General features: G+C 36.8%; 1 protein-coding gene across 1 annotated transcript in view; it reads right to left on the bottom strand.

Moving 5' to 3' along the window:
• Positions 1–7,636: 7,636 nt before the first annotated feature.
• Positions 7,637–26,935, bottom strand: part of ZPLD1 (zona pellucida like domain containing 1) — a 75,131-nt gene continuing 55,832 nt past the window's right edge. The window contains exons 9-13 of the mRNA XM_058731529.1: positions 26,846–26,926; positions 17,749–17,920; positions 16,395–16,503; positions 11,036–11,065; positions 7,637–10,618 (exon numbers count right to left, since the gene is read on the bottom strand). Of these exons, the coding sequence (XP_058587512.1) occupies positions 10,443–10,618; positions 11,036–11,065; positions 16,395–16,503; positions 17,749–17,920; positions 26,846–26,926 (568 nt within the window). The 3' untranslated portion in view covers positions 7,637–10,442. The remainder of the gene's footprint in view (positions 10,619–11,035; positions 11,066–16,394; positions 16,504–17,748; positions 17,921–26,845; positions 26,927–26,935) is intronic.

Consider the following 26,935-nt stretch of genomic DNA (forward strand, 5'->3'; position numbering starts at 1 on the left):
TTTATTACTTTATTTGCAACACTTTAACATAAATACAGAGGGAATTATTATTATCCCCATTTTACAGATTAGAAAACTAACTTGGAGAAGCAGTAAGTGGTAAATGCAAATCCACACTTTAAAAACTCAAGGCAGGGATTTATCTGTGCTCAAATCCTTTCACATAGTAGATCCTCAGGAAGATTTACTAAATGAATTCATTAGTAGATGATTTTTTTCCACCAAAGTACTATGTTTTTGGGTGGAAGCAGGATAAGGAAGAAAAGTGAAGACACACAGGGAGGAGTGAGGCTAATGGTAACAACTAACATGAGTTACATGCTTGCTATATGTCAGTCGCTGAATAAGCAACTTAAACTCATGTATTCTTCAGAACTACTTGTGAAGGTAAGTAGAATTATGTTTCACACTGTACACGTGAGGAAACTACAAGGTATGTTTCAGGGAAAAGACTCAAACCCAGGTAGGTTGATTTGCAAGCCATACTTTTAACCTCCCACCACTATACAGATATAGAAACAAACAAAGAAGTTAGAAGTCATAACAATGGCAAAGAGCAGAAGCAATAGTCAGGAGAAATCAGGCAAGGTGGAAGGTCTAATATCTACTGGGTGCCAGGCCTTTACACAGATTGTCCCCAGTCCTCAAATTAACCCTATTAATTAATTAAAGAATGAGGCCATTAGACTGAGGTGGCTCTATTGCGCTGGAGGCCAAACTGAGAGAACCAAAATCCAACTCGGTAAATGCGTCAAGGTAATGAAATCGAAATGCTGAGGACAACCAATCACAAACAGCCAGCTAGGCTTTAAGCTACAGCCAAGAAATCATTTCCTTTCTTTGCTTCTGCCTTTTCTTTACAGAAGTCTTTCCCCTGGCTCCTGTTGGCAAAATGTTCCAACCACTTTCAGTTTGGTATTGCCCGATTCAAATGACTCAAGCTGAAATAAACTCTTAAAATTTTTAACATGCCTCACTGTATCTTTTAACATCCCCAAAAGTTGATGTGAGTATCTTCTCTTCATAGATAAGGAAGGTGAAGTTCAAAGAAGCCAAATGACTTCCACAAAGTCATGCAGCTAACAAATGATAGACCTATAATTCAAATCAGGTCTGATCCCCAAGCACATTTTTTTTCTATTACACAATATTGCCAGAGACCAAATTTATACAGTCTAGATAACAGATATTTTCCATGTACAGGAGCAGTCTCTGTCTCTAAGAGATGTGGAACAGACAGCAGAAGAATTCTAGTACTCATATGTCTTTGATCAAAGAACAGTCTTTCTCTAATTGGAAAGTTCATCCCCTGTATCTAAGCATATAAATGACTGCCTCCAGAGAATATACAAGGAAGTATGAAAGAGAAAGTACACACCTGTCCAGGTCATCTGAATCAGCCCTGGTGATCAGTAAGTGAAAGTGTAATCAATTATATTTCCAGTTCTAGACACTAAAGTAGCATGACTCCTTTCTATAATATGCACATGATGCCACATATCTACGGTGATCTCTTTTCAGCTCTCTGGAATTGCCTTCAGTCTTATTCTAGAGGCATGGTTCCCAAACTTCAGCATGCAGCAGAATCAACTGGAGAGCTTCCTAAGCAGAAAATATGGGGCTCCACTCCCAGAGTTTCTGCTTGAGTCGGTCTAGATTGGGTCCTGAGAAGCTGCATTTGCAACAACTTCCCAGGTAAGACTGATGATTCTAGTTGGAGACCATACTTTAAGGACTATTCGTTTCTAATTCATTTATCTTTAATCCAGACCAGTATTGGCCATAACATGATATCAGGAATGAGCAATCTACTTAAAAAGCAAAGGGTTCAATTCCTTGACTCTAAGGACCCCAGGAAGCTTTCAGTACTGATTTGTAGAGCTTCTGCATTTCATACTGAGCTTCACATTTTCCCTGAACACAGAAAGCACATATATAGATGACAATTCAGATCAAAGGTAAAAAAAAAAATAATGCTTGTACCTTTGCAGCTTATGTATAGGTCCTCAAAACTCTATTTTGTCAGGGTGCCCGGGTGGTTCAGATGGTTTACCATCCTACTCTTGATCTCAGCTCAGGGTCATGAGTTCAAGCTCCATGCTGGGTGTGAAGCCTACTTAAAAACAAAAACAAAACAAAACAAACAAACAAAACTCTATTTTTTCCTACAAGGTTTAGATTCCTTGGGTTAGCCCTGATAATCAATATAATCTGGAAAGTTTCACCTTAACAATATTTTTGGACTTGTTCATTTTTCTGTCAATAATCAGATAGAAATAAGGTTTTGCTCATGTTTTGCAGATGATTTTTTTAATAATTTTCATAGCTTCACTGTGAACATTAGACTTTTATAGTTATCAGAGCTCAGCTAGGGAAAGCTATGACTGTTTCATTTTGACAGTTCCTTTGGAACAATTATTTAATGTGAGTATTATTTAAATGTGAGAGTGGAATGAATATATCCTGGTGTGGTTTTTAAAATTTAGTCTCAACATCTTATCTTCTATATACATTTAAAATAGCACATTATTCTTTACTTCTTGCCTTCCATTTAGAGTTAGCAAGGAGTTTAGATATTGGGGGAAGTAATTTAGGCTGAAGAGCAAAAGATACACATTTATGTGCTATCCTTGGCTCTGTTATTCCCTTAATCCCATCTGAAGAAAGAAAAATGTTGATTTTAAGTTGAGGCAAAATATGATATCTTTTGAACAGTACAGTTGACAATTTAGGAAAAACCACACAGTCTTTAAGGCATTATTTCAAAACCTCTGGGTATGTATAAAGTTAGTTTCACTGGGTGCCATTTGAGCAAAGATCCACTGTTGAGAAAAAGTTTAACTTAAAGAGTTAATAAGTTAATGGAGGAAAGCCACTGCAACCTTTTTCCTCAGATCTGTAGGAATTCAGGCTTTATATTTATGAATTTCTGTCCACCCATTCTCAGGAATACTTAATAGGCAATGGAAGAAATATGAAGTGTCGACAAAGCAATTATCACTGTTCTGAAGGGGAGATGGGGTGAGGTGAAAATGCATAGAGAATAGTTATTTGTTTACTTCGAAATATGGGTAGTATTCAGCTGAAGGGGGTTATCCTGAGAATTTCTGTATGTTTTTCATATGCTATTTCTCTCAAGAATCGACAGGCAGTGGCGTTATACTCATTCTGGAAATTGCCTCTATGTTCAAATAGCATTCACTACATGCAGCTTTTCTCAGATCTAAAGGGCAAGGGGAAAACAGATTATTTGTAAAATAAAAACATAACACTGGCATGGATATTTTTTTTTCCTCAGGGTGAGAGGGAAAACGCCTGGATCTTGTTTTCAAACATTCCAGCCATCAACTCCAGACAGCATGGACAAACATAATTTTCATTGTTGACATAATGAAGATGATGATGCTTTTCAACCATTTCCCAGAGCATAAACTCATTTTCAGTGTGAGCCCGGCTAACCATAACGGATGCTAGTGATGTGGGAAAAACAAATGCACAAATGAAAAACAATGAGTTAGATAGTTCATTCATTGCTGTCAATAGAAGCCAGAGTTCCCCCGAATCTGCTTGGTATCTGCCTTTGTATAATCTAAAGTGCATTGCAGACCATTTGCATATTGAATAAAATGTTAAAATTAACAATTGAATAAAATGTTAGGCATAAGCAAGGCAGTTACATTCTCGCTATCTCTCAGAAAGTTTTGGGCTTTTTTTCTTCATGTGTCTGCTTATTAAATTAGGTACAAAGATTTTTTTTTCAGTAGCTGAAACTAAATAAAGTTGAGAATTGATGCAATTATCTCAATAATATACTCACTTTCCTTAACTTTTAAATTATTAGACAACCAAAATTACTTTTGGTTTAAATGACGTGGATAGTTGCTTTAAAAAAGAAAACATGATAGATAGTCTCATAAGAAAACTCATAACAAAACCAATTATTTTTTTCTTACTGGCCTTAGTTAACATTTCTATCAATTTCCTTCCTGTCTTTTTCTGTGTGAGCTCGTATTATAGATATGGTCCTGTACTCTGTTTTTGGGGGTTTTTTTTTTTCATATTATAGCATTTTCTTATTTGGTAAAGGTTTTTTATAACTAATTTTCAGTGTCTACATATCCTTATATCACAGAAAAGTACCACAATACATCTAAGATTTCTGCATGTGGGATCACTTAACTAACATATAATACTTTTTTTATTAAAAATAACAGTGATAAATATCCCTGTACATAAATCAGTGTAGTTAATATTTTAAGACTGTGAGTAAATAATGACATTATTTGAGTAACATAGGTTTAAGTCAGATCCTCTGATAACTCTGGGCACGTGGAGACCCATGATACATTTCCCAGGCACCCTTGCTAGTACTGTGACTATGTGACTGAGTTCTAGCTGGTGGAATAAGAAAATGTCCTGTGGCAGCTTCCAGGAGACTTCTTTACACTACTGATGCTATATGCCCTTTGCTTCTATTTTTGGCCGTTTCTCCATTTTGGATAATGGGATAAGGGCTACAGTCAAGAATGGTGGAGAGTGAAATGAGAGAAATTCCTATTACATATCCATTGACAAACTGGAAAAAAGCATTACAGTTTTGATAAATCTTTTGATGAGAGATAGTGAATCACCTTTGTTCTCTATTATTCTATTTTAGTGTGATGGTGATGCCATCTAAAATACTCTATTTTAGAGTGAGGGTGATGCCCCCCCAAAATAACATGATTTATCCCTATAGGATTTAAGGGAGATTCCTGGGTTCTCTTTCTCTCCCGGTGCCCAGAGAGAGCACTCTGCATTATTCTCTGCCATCTCATTCTGGCAACAGCAAAATATATGTTAGCAAAACAATATGTTTTTAAAGAGCAGATCATTTCCAATTCCCAAGTGGTAAATAATTTCTAAAAAGTACTATATTCTATCTCGAGTTATTTTTCATTTTAGTCAATAGTTCACTACTGTAAAAAAAAAAAAAAAGTTACAAACTACATACAAGAGGAGAAATAGCTTAAGGACCTGTATAACTTTGAGGCAAAGTTGCATGAAATTGTCAAGCCACAACTCTCCCAGGATCTTCCAGTGTTAGTTGATTAGCCAAACCAGCAGGACTATTCAGTAATGGATTCTGCTTTGGGCAATGCTAATAGAGCTATACCCTTGACGGAAACTAACCTCAAAATTTGGGCCACATTGACTTTCACTAAACATATAATGATGACGCTTCACTTTTCAACGTAAAAAGGGAAACGGAAAATTGAGGTAATTATGTTGGCAATTTAAATAAAACAGAAAATATCCAGATACTTGAGTAAGGGGAATTGGAGCTTTGAACTATGTAGATAATCTGAGCTCTCAATTTCATTTTTTCAAGAACACAAAGAAAATAAAGTTTCCTGACCAGAGATTTCCAAATCTCATGTCTAGAAGGCCCCAAACCAATTCACTCCCTGCTATCTCAGCAAAAACTGGCATTAACCAAGGCTATTTTTTTTTTTTTGAGTTCTCCTGTGTTAATTCAAATTTGTAGAGACTGATGCTGTTTACCAACAAGCAATCAGGCAAGAGAGTCTCACAAACACAAAAATGTAACATGTTGATCCAGTTTCCACTTCCTCTGAGCCTCTGGAGGAAATGGACCACCATCATGAGAAATGTGGGTAACATCTACCAAACATTCTCCTTTGGTCTCCTATTAGTGACTTCCTTCCCACTAAGAAGGTGCCTCTCCTCCCAGCATCCAGCACTTCCTTTGTTGCATTTGCCCTCAATATCTCTGCTTTGCAGTTTTATGTTCTTCAGGGCTTCTGGCCTATTGTCGTCCCTGATGTCGTCCCTGCGGGATGTGGTTCCATCAGTGCTTTGATGCCAAGCCTCCTCCTGCCCTGTTTCTCCTGATGTATATGATAATTTGGCATGAGGAGTTCATCACTGCCCACCTACTCGTGGCCCTATCTTTTCTCTATTTGATCCATATTGTTAGCTAATATAAAAGAGGACCTCTCTGCTCATAAGTTTCTACCTCTAGACATTAAGTGTTTCAAAATCATTTCAGTCGTAGATTGCCAAATTGTTGTAACATTTTTGTTTATTCATTCCCTTACTGTTATTAGATTGGTTAGGACTTCCGGTTTTCAGCAGCTTGAGACATACTGATGGTGTGTTTACAAGTTTACCATCTGTGATGTTCATTTTGTGTCAACTTGACTGGGTCACAGGTTGCCAGACATTAGGTCAAACATTATTCTGGGTGTGTCTATGACGTGTTTCTGGATGACACTAACGTTTGAATAAATGAGCAAAGCAGATTGCCCTCCCTCATGTGGGTGATTCGCATGTAGTCATTTGAAAGTCTGGCTAGAACAAAAAAGCTGAAAAGACCTCCTGTGACCAGGAGAGGATCCCTTCCAACCTAACTGCTTTCAACCTGGGACACTGCTTTCAACCTGGGACACTGGTTCATTCCTGGCTTTGGAATTAAACTGAAATAATAGCTCTTCTTGGGTCTTAAGCTTGCTAGCTTTCAGACTGGAAATACACCATCAGCTCTCCTCATTCTCAAGCCTCTGGACCCAGGCTGGAACTACACCTCCAGCTCCACTGGGCTTTGCTGCCTGCAAATCTTGAGACTTGTCAGCCTCCCGAATTGTGCACACTACTTCCTTAAAATACACCTCTTCATATACAGTACATATAGCCCATTAGTTCCTTTTCTCTGGAAAGCCCTAATACCATAGGTAACCCTGATATTTGTTTTCTTTACTACCCAACTACATTCTTTTCTAAATTACATATTTGGATTGTTTTATATTAAATGTCTCTCACTTGTAAATAATTGATGAACCTCATCTCAAAAGCAATTGATCTGTGATCAGCTTGCTTTTTTCCTTATAAAAATGGAATGAAAGCCAATGTGTGCTAGCCTAACAGCCTCCACAGTCATAATAGAAGGCTCTCCACCATGTTATAATTCTCTCCTGCCAAGTTCTCTAGAAATCCCTGAAACTATGCCTCATATATGTTCACAAACAATTGTCCCCCATGGACTTCTCCTGCTCTTTTCTCACTTCTAGAAGTTTACTATCTTATATTTTCCACAGCTGACAATGTCCCTTCATGAACCACCATTTCTGCGATGCTCCCAAAGTTAAGTGCCAGCACTCAAGGCCCCAGAGTAGCACTCACTTCTGTAAGATTAGATTCTGAGTCAGGAAAAGCTCTTTTCAACTCTGTGTCACTTTCCCAAACAAGGGACGACAGCCAGGCCCTGATGGAGCTGTCATGACAGCCTGTGAAACTCTGGGCAGATGAATACTTGTCCTTCCAGTCCTTACTCTCCCCTCAAAGTTTTAAAAATTATAGGCTCAGTTTTAGTCAGTGTTCACATGCAAGGTAAAGAACGCTTTTTTACCGTCAGCTGATCTCTGGGATATGTCTCCTGAGATGGAGACAGAGCCGTAACCAGGGAGCTCAATATGGAGAGAGCAAGCTTCATCTAGCTTCGGAGATCAACGCCCTTCCCTGTTGCGTTAGGTGGCTTAAGTTCAATATTTCTTAATGTTTTTGAAAGCAGGAAGAGAATGTTGAGGGTAGGAAAGAGAAATATCTTTAAAGACACCAGGTGACTATTTTAAAGATATTCATTTACAATCATTTTATTAAACAATCACCTTTTACATGTCATCAGACCTTACCCCTGAAGTGCAAAAAAACAGTTTGAGGTATTAAAACTGAAGGAACATTTGCACATATTTCGTAAGGTTTTCACACTATAGTAACCAAAATATTCAGTGTAACTAAATACTACACATAACAGCAGGTTGAGAAGAACAAAGCTGTATAAAACAAACCCAGTTCGTCTCATTATAGCTCTGAGCCTCTCATTTATGATGAAAGGATGGCAAAAAAAAGTAATGTGAGATGTAAGTTGCTTGCAAAATGATGTGTCCATTATTTAGTTTTTAAAAGTGGTATATGGAATGTAAAAGGGCAACACCTGAAACAGCAGCCATCCCTAAAGCACAAAAATCAAACTGACAAACTGGTTTCAATGACAGTATTCTGTGCACAGGATTTAATACTCAGATTAATAGCAATTCACTTAAAGTATCTGAAATAGATTTACTAGACTATTTTAGCACTATTCATGTACACATACAAGGTCACATAAGTAGCATGCATGGTCCATACATTTTTTTCTGTAGGAGTTTTCCCTTTAAAGTAGAAAATAAACTTTTACACAGATCAAAGTTCAGAATGGTCACTTCAAAGTGATCTTGAAGAAACAAAGGGAAGAGGAGATTGCTTTTTTAAGTGTTAGACTTTTTCATATTGATTAAATTATCTGAAGACTTTCCAGATCCCATTTCACTTTGTGTCTATACCTTGAAAGAGAAAGTTGAGGCAATCCGATAACTAATAATTATAATATAAACACTTCTGGTCTGTTGAGGCAATTGGAGACAAGATGTATTTTGATTTGATGATTGATTTAATTACTAATTTTAGAGCATAGGTACTTCATTTGAAACAAATTTAAAATTGTATAGTGATGTGCATATAATATAGTAAATTAAGTCGTGAATAATGGGTCACAAATGTGGAACAGAAATTAGTCTCTTTTTTTAAATTTTTTTTTTTTAAATTTATTTATTTTTGAGACAGAGAGAGACAGAGCATGGATGGGGGAGGGTCAGAGAGAGGGGGACACAGAATCTGAAACAGGCTCCAGGCTCCGAGCTGTCAGCACAGAGCCCCACGCGGGGCTCGAACTCACGGACCGTGAGATCATGACCTGAGCTGAAGTCGGATGCTTAACCGACTGAGCCACCCAGGCGCCCCCAGAAATTAGTCTCTACAGCAGTTGTTATGGTTAACATAGCACTTGTAGTAGCCACACATGCTAGGTTTTTAAATTATTACTTTTTTAAGGTTTATTTATTTTTGAGAGAGAGACAGAACACAAGTGGGGGAGGGGCAGAGAGAGAGGGAGACACAGAATCTGAAGCAGTCCCCAGGCTCTGAGTTGTCAGCACAGAGCCCAACGTGGGGCTTGAACTCACAGACTGCGAGATCATGACCTGAGCCGAAGTTGGACGCTCACCTGACTGAGCCACCCAGGCGCCCCCACACATGCGAGGCTTTGATGCCCGTCACTGAATTGTTCTATTCAGTTGTGTGAATAGACTAAACAAAGAGAAGGATGATTTTTTGGTAAGAACAGAGGCTGCTTAATACGTGGCTCTTAAACATTTTTTTGAAAAACTGACAAAGGATCACAACTTCTTGCAGTTTACTATTACAGGAAAATACTGTTTATTCCATGGCCATCATGACACTTTCAAGAAGACACCTTAAAAAGTAGGGCTCTTCCAGATTATTTGCTTTGCTAGCATCAGAAATTTGTGGGAAAGGGACATTTTTTTCATAGAGACTCAACAATGTTCTGCAAAACACACTTACCCTGTTTACTCTTTGTCATAGGGACAAAAGGAAACTAGGTTGCTAAAAACCCCGTGGGAACATTATGCTTATGTATGAGGACAATGTCCACTCCCACAACTATGGTTTGTTTTCTCATGCAATGGCTCTTGAACGAAGAATGATCTCTGCAGCTGCCTCACTGCTGGAAGCACAGCTGCAAATGCAGCTGACTTGTTTACCTGGGAGGAAAGTGAACTTGTGCTGACGTTCTCAGTGAACCAGGAGAAAACTGAGCACAGCCACTCCCATGTAAATGAATAATGACCTAGGGTCACTTGGTTTCCTTTAGAGGTTAACAACTATTTTTACATTCTGCTACACAAGTAGGTGCTCCAGGTTAAGACACATTTCCTGAGTTTGTTTGTTTGTTTGTTTGTTTGTTTTTTAAATGAATGTCATCAGACATGGAAATCGGCCAAAAACTCAGGTCACAGAAAGAGTAATTAAATCTCAGGTGTCCAAATCGACCAGTCCAATCAAAACATATCCCCAAGCTGGAATTATCCGGAATAAAAAAAACAAATAAAAAAGTAACTTTCAATTTAGGACCATATAAACAATCTAAATGCCAGCACACTGGGTATAAATGCTTAGGGGGAAAAATGCAACAAATGTATATTTTTTCTATGCCCACCTTTTATCTCTATAACAACCAATTATCAAAAGAAAATTGAAATAAAATGACATATGACTGATCCTGTAAGATCTGAGTCCTGAATATGGTTGGCTTGTTGTCATTCTACCCATTGGTGCCATACAAATAGGGCTGACCACATACTTACGCGACGAGAACAATACCACCTAAATTCTTTCACTATCATCATGCTGACGAACTACACTGTGAAATCTATCAAACCTACAAATATCAAATGCTGGCTGGCATTCAATTTGGATGAAAACACTGACTGCAGTAACACAGGGTATAGTCAGTGAGTCCTCCTGAGAGAAGGGACCTGTTAAAGTCAGTCAAAGACTGGGTTTCTTATGCCATTCAACACCAAACTGGTGGGTGCCTTCCTGTATAGAAGGGCCAGTGAGCACAGGAGAAGGGAAAAGCTCATCACTCCCAGGATGACCATTCCTGATATCAGTGCACTGGTGATGGCATTCAGCTGGAAGGGAGGTTCCCTTGGAGAACCTGCAAGCACAACACAAACAGTGGGAAGGTCCACTGTCAGATTTATCTCACTTCATCCCAATTTATACCTGCAAAACATCTGTCATTACGATCTTGCAAAGTAACAGCATGACAATGATTCATGCTACAATCTATTTGACTATAATTCAATCCAATAACCAAAGGATTACGTGGGTTAGAAGTCAGGTATCCCCTGAGCAGTCAAAAACAAAATCATCTATAAAATGCTATAAAAATTGACCAACAGGTCACATATGAGTCCAGAAATCCTCAGTGAACTATTATTTAAAATATAAAAACTTGTAAAACCAGAACTCATTATATTTCATCGTTTAGAGTTGTGCAACTGATCATCAAAAAATACTTAAAAAATTTTAAAATCATACTTTTATTTTCAATTTATGTTTGTTATCTTACCAAGCTGTGAATTGTTGGTTGAAGTCTCATCTGGAGGAGAAAAGAAAAAGGAAAGCAATATTGTATCTTTAAATATTTACCTAGGTTTATTATAATTATGTGATTACTTTTTACCTACATGTGCCCTTCCCTTCACCCACAAGCCTCATGGGTAAGGCAATAATGAGAATCTTCCGAAACAATTCTGTTTTCACATTTTCTGTTTCACGTGTCCAAGATTTTATTATCTATCCATTCCCCAGGCCCACACCCTGCCACTGCCCCGGGCATACAAGCAGAATCACAAAATATACTGTACTGTATTTTTTCTTGCCAACTTTTGTTTCATCATTATCTCTTTAGTCAGGTTAGTGGGGGCAGTAATTGTTAACAGCTATTACAATTTTTATAGCCCTATAACCTGCCATTTGTTATTCTGTTTTAGAGAAGTATTCATTATTTAGTGCCACTTTATTTTAAGCATTGCCAATTTGCCCATCATAATCTGCAAAAACATCATTTTAAGTTCCAAGAAGATAAATTCACACTTGATAACTAAATGAAAGGAAAACATGACTCCTAAGCTTGAGTTGTAGGGTTTTTTTTTTTGTATCTGTTAAGTAAAAGATCATAGCTGTTGATTTTTTACTCATCCCTGGCAAACATAATAATAGATGGAATGAATGCATTCACCTGGCTTCCCAACTTGTGTTACCCATTTTGTAATCATATAGCCTGATCCTGTACAATGTAGTGGATTTCATTTCTGTCCTTAAACATTTGGGTGCGTATGTGTCTGTGAGTGTCCGTTATTTGAACCATAAAATGTGTGCAGTTGCCGGTTTGATTTTGGAGGATAAATATTATTACAATGAACATGTGTGTAATTCCAGAAAGTTTACAAAGTGCTGTTTCATATGTCATCACATTTTGTCCTCATAACAGCCATATGGTTTAGATATTATTGCTGCCCCCATTTTACAGAAGAAGAAACTTCCATCTGTCACAGCCTCTGTGATAAGGTAAGCATATGTTTAAATAAAATTTCAATTTCAGAATCCTTTTCCTAAAATCATATAAACTAGCCAAGTATGGAGAATATTTTTAGTTATAAAGATGAATAACTCAGGCTATATGAAACTCCAAGATTAGTATTTGAAACAATTGATTGGAAGAACCTGGTGTGATATTTATAAGCTATCTGATGCCATTTCTTTTAAGACATATGAGTCTTGGCATAAATGATGATTCTGCTGTTGAGTCTGAAGTGCAATGCCCTGAATTAATAGAATTCTCATTTATAGCATTCTTTAGAATGGTGCAGTGTACCACTATAGGACAAAAGGGGGGGGCAGCATAAATTTTCATAATAGGGACACCCTTAGGAAAACCCTAATCTCCAACCCACACTACTTTATAAAGACATTGTTTCTCATGGAAATGGATAAAATGAATGAACTGTGAACAATTCTTCCAAAATATATGCATGCTCCCTTTCCAAGACAAGCTGCCTCACTGAAACATGGAAGAGAATATATAATGATCTAAAACTCCTTTTTCAAAGATATTCATTGTTTATAAATCACATTTACTTGCTTTTAATTTTTTTTAAAGAATAGAGAGCTCCATCCTCCTATGTGTCCCAAGTTAGGTGACCAAGTTAGGTGATCCTAGGACTGGATGCCCTACTATTTTCTGCATCCTGAAGTTAATAAAAGAAGTCAGGATATCCTCCTTCTCTCCCACATTACCACCAACACTTCCGGAAGAACAATAAATATCCCAGGTGCCACTCGTGAGGACTGGGCCGTGGACAAAATCTTCACCTGAGACAAAATGTCAAATGAGTCCTACCAGCTACAGGTTCCAAGATGCTGAAAAACCAAAAGCATCCTACCTCTGGCAGATGACTAAAATCAAAGCATGTAATATTTGAATATTATTTGGAATTGTATTCAATAGTGGATAAAGGTATCTGGTTGCTGTTTCCACTATCCATCAATTTCCCGTCTACCGAAGTTTGATCTAGCTCCAAAAGGGAGGTAGACATTTTCCAGGAGATTTTTTTCAACACAAACTCTGTTTTTTTTTTTCTCTCACACCCATTTGGTCTTACCATATACATATATGCTAAAAGAAACATCCTGGAATTAAAACAGATTGGAGTACTAAACTTGGTGGACTCTTCAAAAAACATACAGCTAGCTGAGGACCCACAGGAAGAAAGTGAGGGCAGCAATACCACAGCTGTTTGAAAGCCAGAAGTGGAAGATAAATTGTTTTTCTCTGCTTTTCTCTCATATAAGTAGTAGAAATAAATGGAAAAAGTAAATATCAGTGTGAGATATATACAGAATAAATATTTTTCCTTTCTTAGCACAAGCAAACTATTTTTTTAATCTTCAACTACCTTTGTGGTAAAATGGACCACATATTTCAAATTTAGAACCTCCAAATTTTGTACCTTCCATTGTGTCATGTTTGTTAATAGTCTATCTCTACCTTTGAATGCTAAGATACCTGAGAGCAAAGACTGTGGCCTGTTCTCTGGGGGTATTCCCAGTTCCTAGCAGAGTGCCTGTCCCATGTGGAGGCTTGAATGAATTATTAACTCCCCATAAAACTCAATGACACAAGTTGAATAGCGTGGCTTGGACTTCCCCATCAGAATTTATGTAATAAAACAATTAGGTACTACTGTGTTCCAGTGCTTGCACTTGTGAATTTCCAGAATTGTTCCCCATGATAAGCATTTCCCTACCGAATAATTTTAGCACATGGGGATGTAAAATAAGGACACTTCAGGAATTTTGAAGATTTTAAACTTTGAAAAGATGTGAATATTTTCCTAAATCAACCAACAAAAGGATTAACAATGTTAAGTAAGTATAAGCAGAATGTCTGATTCATTAAAACAAAAGTATTGTGCTTTAACAACTTATTACACCTGACATAAGTCAGTTGTCTAGGGGAAAGGAGTGGTTCAATGAGTAAACAAAGCAAAAATCCCCAAGTACCAGAGAGCTTTGAAGAGAGCAAATCAAGCCTGAAATTGGACTTGTCTATATAAAACCCGCCACAGGATCTAGAGAGATAAATTCTAGCTGACCTAAGTTAAAAATGAGGTGAAACTGAGAAAAGAAGGTAGCCCTGGTCATTAAGCTAGACATGAAGTTCACATAGGATTTTCCTGTGGATGAATATGGCTTGATTTCTGAGTTCTGTGTTTATATAGAATTTAAAATAATATTTTTTGCTTGGATACCTTAAGTATCATAATGTGAACACGGTCATATATGGCCCTCTAGACAGTGAGGCCACCATGATTGCCCTCAAATGAGCATCGTCCTACGACCATTTATCAAAATTATAAAAAATAAATCCACAAAGAGTGACAGAGGAATGAAGGGCATCTGGCAGGTTTGAACATGATCCTTTGGGGGCTTTGCCAATGAAGAGACCAGGGTGACTAAGACAAAACTATTCTGTGAGAAAATGAATATTATCCTTAAGGTGGAAATAGGTTGAAATTGGAAGAGAAGAAATCCAGACACGATATCAGAGACATTGTGATCAAGGCATTAACTCTTTGAGGTTTTATCATAGATAGTTTGGACAACTGAATATGATTTAGGTGAAACCTACCAAACCTGTCTAGCTGTTAGCTATGGTAGAATTAGAAACTTCTACTCGGTAATCTTTACTGGGACTTGGGAGCCTTAGAAACATTCGTCTTTATAAGAACATATCTTACACTAACAAATTATTTAAACTTTGTAATATTTAAATTTGTTTTGGCCCAGGTAAGAAGGAAGCAAGGAGGCTAATAAAGAGGAAAAGCCATTTACTCAACATGGGCAGAGAAATGTCGCTTTCAAGATTTTTTTTTCTTCTACAAAACTAACACTAGATATGTTCCATAGAAATAAAAACATTTCTTATTGTGCCTTCCCAAAAGCATTCCTAATTATTGGCAACAAGAGTTGAGTTTCCATGTAGTGTAATTCTATGAACTATTTCTGACAGCTAGATAAGAATTGGGACTTTCATAAACCACAAACCAGTCATTTTCAAACCATTGAAAACACATACCAAACTTCAGGGAGTGCAGACTAAGTTTGAAATTTCATATTTAATAAATTTCTGTATTATTTTAAAAAACTTATTAGCTTGTTTTTAAATAATGCTCTGCACAAACCAGAGGAGTAAATAATTTAAGAAATTGTCTAAACTTTTTAGGCCGAAACCTTATTTTCCTTAATTACCTATTTCACACAAAACTTTCTTTTCACTGTGGAACAGGATGCATGGGAGAAAAAGTAAAAATAATCTAACTGAAATACAGTAATAGCCTTATGGCTTATATAAAATTGAGAAACAATGATTAGAATATAATCCAAACCAGAATTCTGCTTTTTTTAAAGACAAATTTAGAGCTATAGAGTTAGAAATTTAAAGGCAACTTCTTCAAACCCCTCATTTTAAAGACGAAAAAACACTTGCCCCAAGAAATGGCATACAATCCCACATCACATAGCTTGTTTAGACAAAAGCTGGAGCTAGAACCAGTTCTTCTGACTTAAGTTTGTGTTGTTTACACTGCATGTCTGTTTTATCCAATTGATTCCAAATGTCCCTGGGTTCACGCTGACTTAAAGCAGTATTCCTCTGGAGAATGTGCACACAAATACTTGTATACATGAGAATATATGTGTATAAACAGTTGTGGCTATTAGATTCATGACCATGGCAGAGTGCACTAGAAGGGATATGTAATATTCAGGATCTGGGAAGAAACAAATGGTGCTAAAATTGGGCATTTTAAGAAAAGATTAATGGGACTATTTATACAGATGTAGGGAATTCACAAGAGAAAGTCAAGAAGTTCCCTGGCCTATGGGTTAAAGGGAGGGTTTCTAGTTCTGTGGAAAAGTTGGCTAGGAGGAGTTATGTGGACACTTCCATCCGCTGATAGCACTACCTACTGGCCAAGCCCAACCAAAGACCGGATGGCAAAACAGCAGATGAGTGCAATTCACGCAGGCCAGTCTTCAGGGGTAGGGAGAATGAAAAATGTCCAGCATCGTATACTTGTATACTTGTGTGTGTGTGTGTGTGTGTGTGTGTGTGTGCGCGCGCGCGCGCACTAACGCGTGCATGCGCATGTGTAAAAAGGCCAATATTGTAAAGCCAATATTGCCCTTTGTGTGAAAGTTGAGTAAACAGGAAACTACTGTGAAATTGAAGTTGCTTAGCAGTTTATCTTATTTCACAGTTAATTAGTGCTGTTTAGAAACCACTCTGAGTTCTCCTTAGAAGCCAAGTAATAAGCCATTTTGGAACAGTCTATTATTATACACAAAAGGAGGAGCGTTCTTACCACTCCGAGTAATGATGGGACCAGCAGAGAGGACTGCATTTCCAGACGTGCTCTGGGGGCTCCAAGTGGTCCTCCTCCCTGCGTCCCTCCTTTCTCTGTGGCCGCAAATCTGAGGTGTTAATGAAAACAAATGAAATTCCACACCGGCACAAAATTGGTTCTTTATGGCCATTTGGAAAGCAGATTCTTTTGGAAGAGATACCACATGTTTAATTTTATTCATTTACTTCTGTGCATTTATTTAATTACTTTGCATATAACTGCTACAGTGTTTCTTTTTCTGGCTTGGGCCACATTTCTTATTTCCTCCCGTTATAATTGTGCTTTGCCTCATTAATTTACATAGCTCAATGGTTCTCCTGAAAAAGAGCTGTGTTTATCAAAGTTTTGTACTTTTATATCTCTCAAGCCTTTAATAAATCTTTTCCTGAATTGTTGGTCAGCACAGAGACAAGATAATGTGGATCCTCCATTTAACCCCATCTGATATTGCTAGTTAGGATGAAAGCAATCAATTGTGAAGAAATGCCTGAATTTGAGCATAAATAAAAACATATTAAAGCTATTTCAAATAAAAAATGTGCTTGCATTTTTTCAGGTTAATATTGATGTGACCTCAGGGGGCCTGCCAGAAATAGGTTTTTTTTTTATTCACTAGTAAATGGATCTGTATTTTAATGATGACTGTATGCAATTAAGATCCTCATCTTTTAGAACTTCTAACTTGTAATCCAAGGGATTTCTGGCCATCAGGGCCAAATCTACCTTTCCAGTGCTAGCCCTGTGCACCTTCCCAGGTTTTCCAATCATCCTCTATTCTGCTCCATGACTTTACTGAAGGCCTGGTAGTTCCCTGATTACTCTGTCTTATATGTCTGTGACTTTGGTCAATCTTTGGCATGGAGGGTCTCTCACTCTTGATTTTGCCCCTTTGTGATTCATCCATCTTCAAATCACACTTTGGGTTTTATATCTTCCATCAGACTTCCCAATCTGTCCTGTTCTATCTCTCTCACAAAGGCAAATACTGTCTCCTACTACAACCTATATGTACAATCTGCTTTTGCACCATAACATTTTTGTCTTATTTTCTTCCATTACTGTCTCCTGGTCCTCAAAGATAAGCTAAATGAGTTCAGAAAATCATGCACACATGGCTGTATTCCCAGTATTATGTGTGGCACAAAGTAGGCTTTCAATAGATCTTTACTGGATGAATAAGTAAATAAATCCTACTTCAAACTGTTTGACCCAATGCATATCCACTTTCCATATAGAAATTAGTTCCTAACACTTGATAACCCTTCAGCTTAGATCAATTTGACAATTTAGAATAAAGTTGCTAAAAACATACTGGCATAAGGAAGGGGCAGTCATCAGCTCTGCAGAGCTTGGTAACACAGTGCAGGAAGACGGTGGACATTTTCTGATTCTTGTGTTTCACAAATCGGAACACTTCAAAGGAAAACCGGCCTTGCTGGCTTCTGCCATTTTCAATGACAGTGGTCTGAGGATCTTTGTCGCAGCTATATTTTAGGGAATGTGAAAACAGGATATTACTGGAAATTACCAGCCTGCTGAAAATTATAAATTAATTTCTGCAGTATTAAGAGCTAACAAAATCATGCCATGTAACAGATATTTAATAAGAGCATAAGCTAACTCAACAAATATGCCAAGAGTGACCTAGATCAGAAAATTTAAACAGATCAATTTCTGATTATAATAGTACCATCAAATTTTAGAGGGATTATACTTTCATAAGTTTCAAAAATCCAAACAGAATAAAAGGTATATAGTGAAAAGTCTCCCTCCCATGATTGCCCTTGTCCACACCATTCCACACACATATTCAAATCTGCCAGAGGTGATCTCACTTGTTACTGCATCCTCCCAGGGTATATACATTTAAAGCTAAAGTAATGAATTCTTATTCTTTCCTCCTTCTTAAAAAAAACAGAAGCACACTATCCACATTGTTTTGTACCTTCCCTTTTTAAAAATTTAGCACAGAATTTTAGACATTATGAATGTATAAAATGTAAATGCACATTTATAAATATGAATATTTAGCAAGCTACCTTATTCTTTTTGCACACTGTGTCGTATTCCATCACACACATGTACCAGCATTTATTTAATCAGGTACCTATTTAAGTACCTTTGCATTGTTTTGAATCTTTTGCTTTTTACAAAGTAATAATGCATAGCCTTATAATACAGTATTTTGTTTTTGTTTTTTGGGTTTTTTTAAATATGAAATTTGTTGTCAAATTGCTTTCCATACAACACCCAGAGCTCATCCCAACATGTGCCCTCCTCAATGCCCATCACCCACCCTCCCCTCCCTCCCACCCCCCATCAACCCTCAGTTTGTTCTCAGTTTTCAAGAGTCTCTTATGGTTTGGCTCCCTCCCTCTCTAACTTATTTTTTTCCCTTCCCTTCCCCCATGGTCTTCTGTTAAGTTTCTCAGGATCCAAATAAGAGTGAAATATAATACAGTATTTTGAACATAAGCAGGTTATCTGTACAATGTATCTATAGGGCCATTTAATAGATGCTGCCACATTGCCCTCTATAAATATTGTTGTATTTTGTACTTCCCAAGTAATAATATGAAGAAACTCCTTATTTCCCCAGAACTATATCAACAAAGTATATGTAAAAATTTCTGGATTATTTGCTCTTGGGTAAGAAAAAGACACTATCACCATATAATTTTCCTTTGCATTTTTGCCAGTGGAAATGACTATGCGCATCCTTTCATACATATTAGAGCCAACTATATTTCTTTATCTGAAAATTGTTTATGTCCTTTGCCCAAATTTCTATTTTGTTGTTGGTCTTTTCTTCCTGATTCTTCTAAGTTCTTTATGTGTGAGGAAGACTAGCTCCCGGCTTATTATCTAAGTTGCAATTGTTTTACTTTGTTGCTCAGCCCGTGTGTGTGTGTGTGTGTGTGTGTGTGTGTGTGTGTTCATATACACACAGAAGCTTTGTTTTTATGTTAAATTTTCAATATTTTATTGTATGGCTTTTAGTAAGGCATATCTTACCTTATTGTGCTCACTTTATTGTGCTTGCAGAGACCGTGATTCTTACGAGTTAAAGGTTGGTGCCAACCCCGTACCAAGCAGGTCTGTCGGTCCATTTTTGCAAAGCAGGTCTGTCGGTCCATTTTTGCAACAGCATTTGCTCACTTTATGTCTCCATGTCACATTTTGGTAATTCTCACACTATTTCAAACTTTTTCATTGTTATTATATTTGTTATGCTGATCTGTGATGTTACTATTGTAATTGTTTTGGGGCCCCCCCAAACTGTGTCCCTATAAGACAGTGAACTTAACTGGTAAGTGTGTGCTCTGACTGTTCACCCACTGGTTGTTCCCCAACATCCCCCTCCTCCCTGTCTCTCTCCTTCTCCTCAGGCCTCCATATTCCCTGAGACACAACAATGTTGAAATTAGGCCACTTAATAACCCTACAATGACCTCTAATTATTCAAGTGAAAAGAAGAGTCACACATCTCTCATTTTAAATCAAAAGCCAGAAATGATTTAGCTTAATGAGAAAGTCACGTTGAAAGCCTAGACAGACTGAAAGCTAGGCCTCTGTGACAAACAGCCAAGTTGTGAAAGCAAAGGAAAAGTTCTTGAAGGAAATTAAAAGTGCTAACCCAGTGAACACATGAATAATAGGAAGGTGAAGCAGTCTTATTGCTGATATGAAGAAAGTTTTAGTGGTCTGGAGAGAAGATCTAACCAGCCACAACATTCCTTTAAGCCAAAAGCTAATCCAGAACAAGGCCCCCTCTACAATTCTGTGAAGGCTGAAAGAGGTAAAGAAGATGAAGAAGAAAAGTTTGAAATTCGCAGAGGTTGGTTCATGAGGTTCAAAGAAAGAAGCTGACTCCATAACATAAAAGATAAATCAGCAACTGCTGACACAGAAACTGCAGCAAGTTATCCAGAAGTTAACACAACATCCATGCTGCAGCCCATGAATCAAGGAATAATTTTGACTTTCAAGTTTTATTATTTAAGAAATACATTTTGCAAGGCTAGAGGTGCCATAGATAGTAATTCCTCTGATGGATCTGGTCAAAGTAAATTGAAATCCTGGAAAGGGTTCACCATTCTAGATGCCATTAAGAAGAGGTCAAAATATAAACATGACAGAATTTGGAAGAAATTGATTCCAACCCTCATGGATGACTTTGAGGGGTTCAAGACATCCACAGAGGAAGTGACTACAGATGTTGTGGAAATAGCAAAAGAACTAGAATTAGAAGTGGAGCCTCAAGATGTGACTGAATTGCCGCAAGCTCATGATAAAACCTGAATGGATGGGGAGTTGCTTATTATGGATGAACAAAGAAAGTGGTTTCTTGAGATGGATACTACTCCTGCTGAAGATGCTGTGAAGATTATTGAAATGACAACAAAGGATTTTCCATAAAGTCAGTTGATAAAACAGCAGCAGGGAATTTCTACTGTGGGTAAAATGTGGACAAAATCAAACAGTATGGCATGCTACAGAGAAATCATTTATGAAAGGAACATTCAATCACCGTGGCAAATTTCATTGTTGTCTTATTTTAAGAAATTGCCGCAGCCATCCCAGCCTTCGGCAACCACCACCCTGGTTAGTCAGCAGACATCAACATCGAGGTAAGACCTTTCACCAGCGAAAAGATTACAACTCACTGAAAGCTCAGATGATGATTGGCCTTTTTTAGCAATAAAGTATATTTTAACTTTACATTGTAAAGTTGTACATTGTTTTTTGGGTATAATGATATTGCGTACCTAAAAGACTGTAGTATAGTATAAACATAACTTTATATTCACTGGGAAATCAAAAAATTCATTACCAATATTTATTTCACTGGGTGATCTGGAACCAAACCCTCAACATCTCCAAGGTATATCTGTATTTGGGCCACATATAGATTTTCCTTACACCAAAGTTGTTTTGTTTGTTTCTTTGTTTGTTTGTTTAAATTTTAGTAACATACAGTGCAATATTGGTTTCAGAATTCAGTGATTCATCACTTACATACAACACCCAGTGCTCATCACAAGTGCACTCCTTAATACCCATCACCCATCTAGCCCATCTCCCATCCATCTCCCTCCATCAAAGTTTTAAAAATATTTCTTATGTTAATATGGTTTTTTCTACCACTTTTAAAACTGTATTTTTTACATTCAAATTAATAATCTATTTAAAGTCTTTGTGGTGTATTGAGTGAACTATAGATCCAATGCAATATTTTCTTCATGGTTACCCACTTTCCAGCACTGTTTTTAAAATCTGTCTATCTCACTGATTTGTGATATCACAGTCTATCATATTGTAAACTCCCATATGTTTTGGATCTATATCTGAACTCAATAAAATATTCTAATTTTTGTGTATGTGACTAATCTTGCATAATATCACATTCCTTTAATAATTTTAGAGCTAAGTATAATATCTGTTAGGGCTACACCCTTTATTTAGCCATTGGAATATCCTGCCTAATAAAAATTTTGTCTTTTCAAAGTGTTTTATAAGTGGAATCATGCCCTATGTAACCTTTTGTGATTTTTTACTTACTGTAATTATCTAGCGATACACCTATGTTATGTATACCCATAATCCATTCTTTTTCATTTAGAAGTAGCATTTCATGACATTGATGCACCACAGTTAATTATTTACTCATTGAAGAATATTATTTTCTTCCAGTTTTTGGCTAATGAAAATAAAGCTGCTATTAATATTTGTGCACACATTTTTGTGTGTGTGAGCCTCTTACATAAACTTCATTATCACTGAGAAAAATGTCCAGAAATGTAATTGCTAGATTGTAGGGTGGTTGCATATTTAGTTTTCTTGTTGGTGTATTTTTAAGTTCTAAATTTTCCATTTGTCTCTTCCTTATGTCTTCCATTTCTGTTCAGAGACTTCCCATTTCATTGTTATTTTTCCATTTGTTATAAGCATGTTTGCTATTGTCTGTTAAAACTTTTTATAATGACTGCTTTAGTCTTTTGTAGATAATTCTAAACTCTCCATCACATTTATTTTTGTTCTTTTTCCATTTATTTTGAGGTCTTCCTGATTGTTGCTGTGTCAAGTGATTTTTACTGAATGTTGGGGTTTGGACTATTAGTTATGAGACTCAGGATCTTATATAAACCTTATATTTTAGCTGACTTCCTTTTCCAACACTTCATCAAGGAAGGAGGGATGCTGTGTCATTACTGCCAGATAGGAGTAGAATTCCAGACTTCCCCTTGGCCTTTCTTGACACCCAAGGAGCAGGGATCCTGTTAATTCTGGATAGAGTGAGAGTTTCTACTCTCCACTGAGCCTCCACTGATATCTCCCTGACTACATAGGGTAGGAGTGGCCTCCACCAACACCACAAGGACTGTGGCCTTGTTACTGTGGCATTGTAGTAAATGGCCTGACTTTCCACTAGGATTCCTCTGATGTCAACCCAATAGGGCATGTAAGGGTATCTCATTATTGCCAGGGGGGAGAAGTACAGAAACCCCACTCCACCTTCTCTGAAATCATCCCATATGGGATATTGGGACACCTTGTTACTGACAAGGGTAGAAATTTGGCTCGCCACTCAGTCTTTGCTAGCGTGGGTGGGGATGTGGTATTAGACTAGAATAGTACAATTATTGTGTAAAAGCTTTCTGTCTTACTAAGCTACTCCTTTCCTAGTCTTTTGTCTTGAGAGGACAGGCTTTGTCATTCATTCATTCATTCATTCATTCAAACGGGTTTATCACCCATTCATTTATTTACATCTGTAGCCATTGATATATCTGAGTTCCTGACTTCTTCAGCTCTAAGTGTGGGATATAAAAGGCAAAAAGAAAACCATAATTCATTAGGTCTTAGAGTCCCTAGCTGGTCTAACCTTATCTCTATATTTTTTTATTATTCTTATACTTGTTTTGTATATAATATTCAGAGTTTAAATATATATACTTGTTTTGTATATAATATTCAGAGCTTACACACACACACACACACACACACACACACACACACACTTAGGAGGAATAGCCAAAACTATATCTACTCAATCTTCCCAGGAATTTTTTCAGGACATTTATTTTTATTAAAAAAGAGAATATAAGTTTTTCTTTTTTCTTATTTGTTTACTTCCCTTCTCTTTCCTTCCCTTTTCTTCCATTCCTTTCCTTGCCCTTGTCTCTTCTCTTCACCCTCTACTCTTCTACTCTTTTGTCTTGCCTTGTTCTTTCTCTCCTCTTCTTGTCCTTCTCTATTTTCCCATTTCAGTTATTCTTTTTTTTTCTAACTTTTGACTTCCTTCACCCATTTCTCCCACCCCCAAGTCCCCACATCTGGCAACCACTAATCTGTTCCCTGTGTCTATGATATCTATGAGGGTTCTTTTCCCATCTGATATCCATTCACAATTTCTTTATCCATTCATCTATCATTGGACACAGGTTTCCATGTTTTGGCTATTGTAAATAATGCTCCAATGAACACGGAGGTGTATAAATCTTTTTGAGTTAGTGTTTTCATTTTCTTGGATATGTACCCAGTGGCAGAATTGCTGGATCAAATGTTGATTTGATTTTTAATTTTTTGAGGAAGCCCCATAGTGTTTTACATAGTGGCAGTACCAATTTACATTCCTACCAACAGTGCACTAATGTTCCCTTTTCTCCACATCCTCACCAACACTTGTTATTTCTTATCTTTTTGCTATACCCATTCTAACAGGTATGAGGTGATATCTCTATTATAGTATTGATTTGCATTTCCTTGATGATTGGTGGTATTGAAGATATTTTCAGGTACCTGTTGACAATCTCTATGTCTTCTTTGGAAAATATCTATTCATATCTTCTGCCCATTTTTAAATAAGATTATCTGGTTTTTTGCTATTAAGTTATATGAGTTCTTTATATATTTTAGATATTAGCCCCTTATCAGATATATGTTTTGCAAATATTTTCTCCTATTCAGTAGATTGCCTTTTCATTTTGTTGATGATTTTCTTTGCTGTGCAGAAGCTTCTTAGTTTGATGTAATCCCACTTGTTCAATTCTGCTTTTGTTGCTTTATGGTTACTTTTAATTAAAAAAATAATGTTGCAGTGTTTAATTGCAAATCTTATCTTTTTCATGGCAACGGCTTTCCAGTGAGTTTAATTAATTTTTACAATTTTTTCTCAGCTATTTTTTACATTTTTCTGGTAGTATACTGGAACACTGTAAGCAGTATCTTCACTTGCTTACCACTCACATTTGAAAGTGTTGGATTTCCCTAGATTTGTCATTTTCCGGGACTCTTTGGGCAATGTGGAATGGTAGTGACCTCTCTGATGGATTTCCTCAATTCAAGGTTCTCCCACTTTTGTTTTACAATGGCCAACAAGTTTCCACTGAATGTGGCATAATTGTGTAGTTGAGTTTTCTCTGCCTTTCTGAACTTAAAGATATTCAAGAATTCTACAATCAGCCCCATGTTCTTCAGGTTCATTCACAAGCCTATTCCAAGACCCTTATCTTCCCAGGTGAATCCTCCACTCTTTAGAAGATGTACTTTTCCTGATATTTTCTGAGATCCGCCACTTCTGAGGTTCTAGTCATTCTCTATCCCTTCATTCTCCATATTCCCCAGGGCTGTTGGCTTGTTGGGCCTCAACCCTGTTCCTAGCAACTCCCACTCCCAGCAGTACCTTCTCCTTCTGTTGCACATTTCTCCTGGCTGTTTCTGAAATCTGCCACTACCAGGACCCCTCAACACTGATTTTTCCTCCCCGCTTTTCCCACCACCTCTCCCCACAGAACTTCCTGCAGGCCTCCCTCTGCACCATTTGCTCTTGATCTTAATTGTTTTTATTATCACTCACACCTATCTGGGGATTTCTCAGTTTTCTTTTCCACCTAGTTTCACTGCAACTGACATCTGAGAGACTCATTTAGGAACTATTTCACTCTCTATAGTTTCTAATAAGAACACTGAAAAGATTTAGCATGAAGCCATAGTCATACTAGAAGTCTGACGATCATATTCCAGATTATCACTATGTGATCATTATAGAAATTTTGGAAAATAAGAAAAACATCAAAACAAAATGACTCACAATCCTCCTATGCATAAATAACCACTGGGAGCCTGTTGATGGATTCCCTTACAGTCTTTTCTATCATATATTATACAAATGAGGTCCATTGTACATAAAACTGTATATGCTGATTATTTCACTTCATATTTCAATTCATGTAAAATTTAAAGAGCCACATTATTTCCAAGCATAAAAATACCATGAAGACAGAAAGGGAGGAGATAGAATAGAACCAATCTTTTTTTTCTGTTTTATAAATAACTTTATATAATTTAATGTCTGTGTGAGTTCCCAAATTACTAGTTCTCCACAATCCACTTAGTCATTTCCTTTCCTCATTGCTGAATAGCCTTCATTGCTCCCGAGTTTTACTATTTTAAATATCACTGATAAACCATAAAATCATAAATATTTTAGAGTATGTTTTCAAACTTGTAGATACAGAATCAAAGAATATAAAATCTTTTAAGGTTTTGATATATACTGACATGTTTTTCCCAAAAATGTTGCCTAAATTAACAGTTCCAGCAATAGGATATAAGAGTATCAGTTTGACCTAGTCTCTGGACATCATCTTAACCTTGATTAGCTGATAAAGCATAATCTTTTGGTTCCCATCATATTACTCCCATAATGTGTTAATAAGCAGCAGTGATCTGAGCCAACTGCATTTTGTAAGCATGATTAGAAGCCATTTCTTGACTCTCAAGTCTGTTCTGCTGTCAGATAAAAATGCTGAAAGGAAACTGGGATGATTGAATGTTTTTATGATCAATGTCCCCTTTCCCCAAATGTAGATTACATTCACTCTATCATTGTCTATTGGAGAATGAAGTTGAAGTTATTGGCTCTGTTAAAAAAAAGGAGTAGTAGGCTATATCATACTTTCATTTAAATACTGATAAATGAAGAAGAGCATATTGGGGTCTAAATTATCTAGACCATTACTTTAATTTTACTCTCTTTTGACATATGATGAGACAGTCTAGCTGTGAGTAAATAGTACCTCCCACTGCCTTTCTCTTATTGCCAATAATATCCTAACCATGCTTTTTCTAAGACAGTGAAATATTCCCACATGTCCTAAACATGAATAAAACATCTTTGATGGACCTAACTTACTTGCAATTCTCATTCAACAATAGCTTTATCAGCATTTTGTGTTGAAAACTCTTCTCAACTTTTATCTTTCCAGCTTTATAAGGACTAAAAGCTCAAAATATAAAACTTTACATTTAAAAGCTATAGAAGTGCCCTACAATTTGTTTATATAACTTGGAGTTTTCATTTCAATTATCTACAATTGGATCTTTGCTCTCAATACAAGACTTACCTAAGGAAGAGATCATATCGAACATCATCATTTGGGTTCCCTGATGGGGTTGTGTAGCAATAATCCATTAAGACATTCCATCTGCAGAAA

The sequence above is a fragment of the Neofelis nebulosa genome, chromosome 5 (genome assembly GCF_028018385.1).
Source record: "Neofelis nebulosa isolate mNeoNeb1 chromosome 5, mNeoNeb1.pri, whole genome shotgun sequence".
In the NCBI taxonomy this organism is placed as follows: Eukaryota; Metazoa; Chordata; class Mammalia; order Carnivora; family Felidae; genus Neofelis; species Neofelis nebulosa.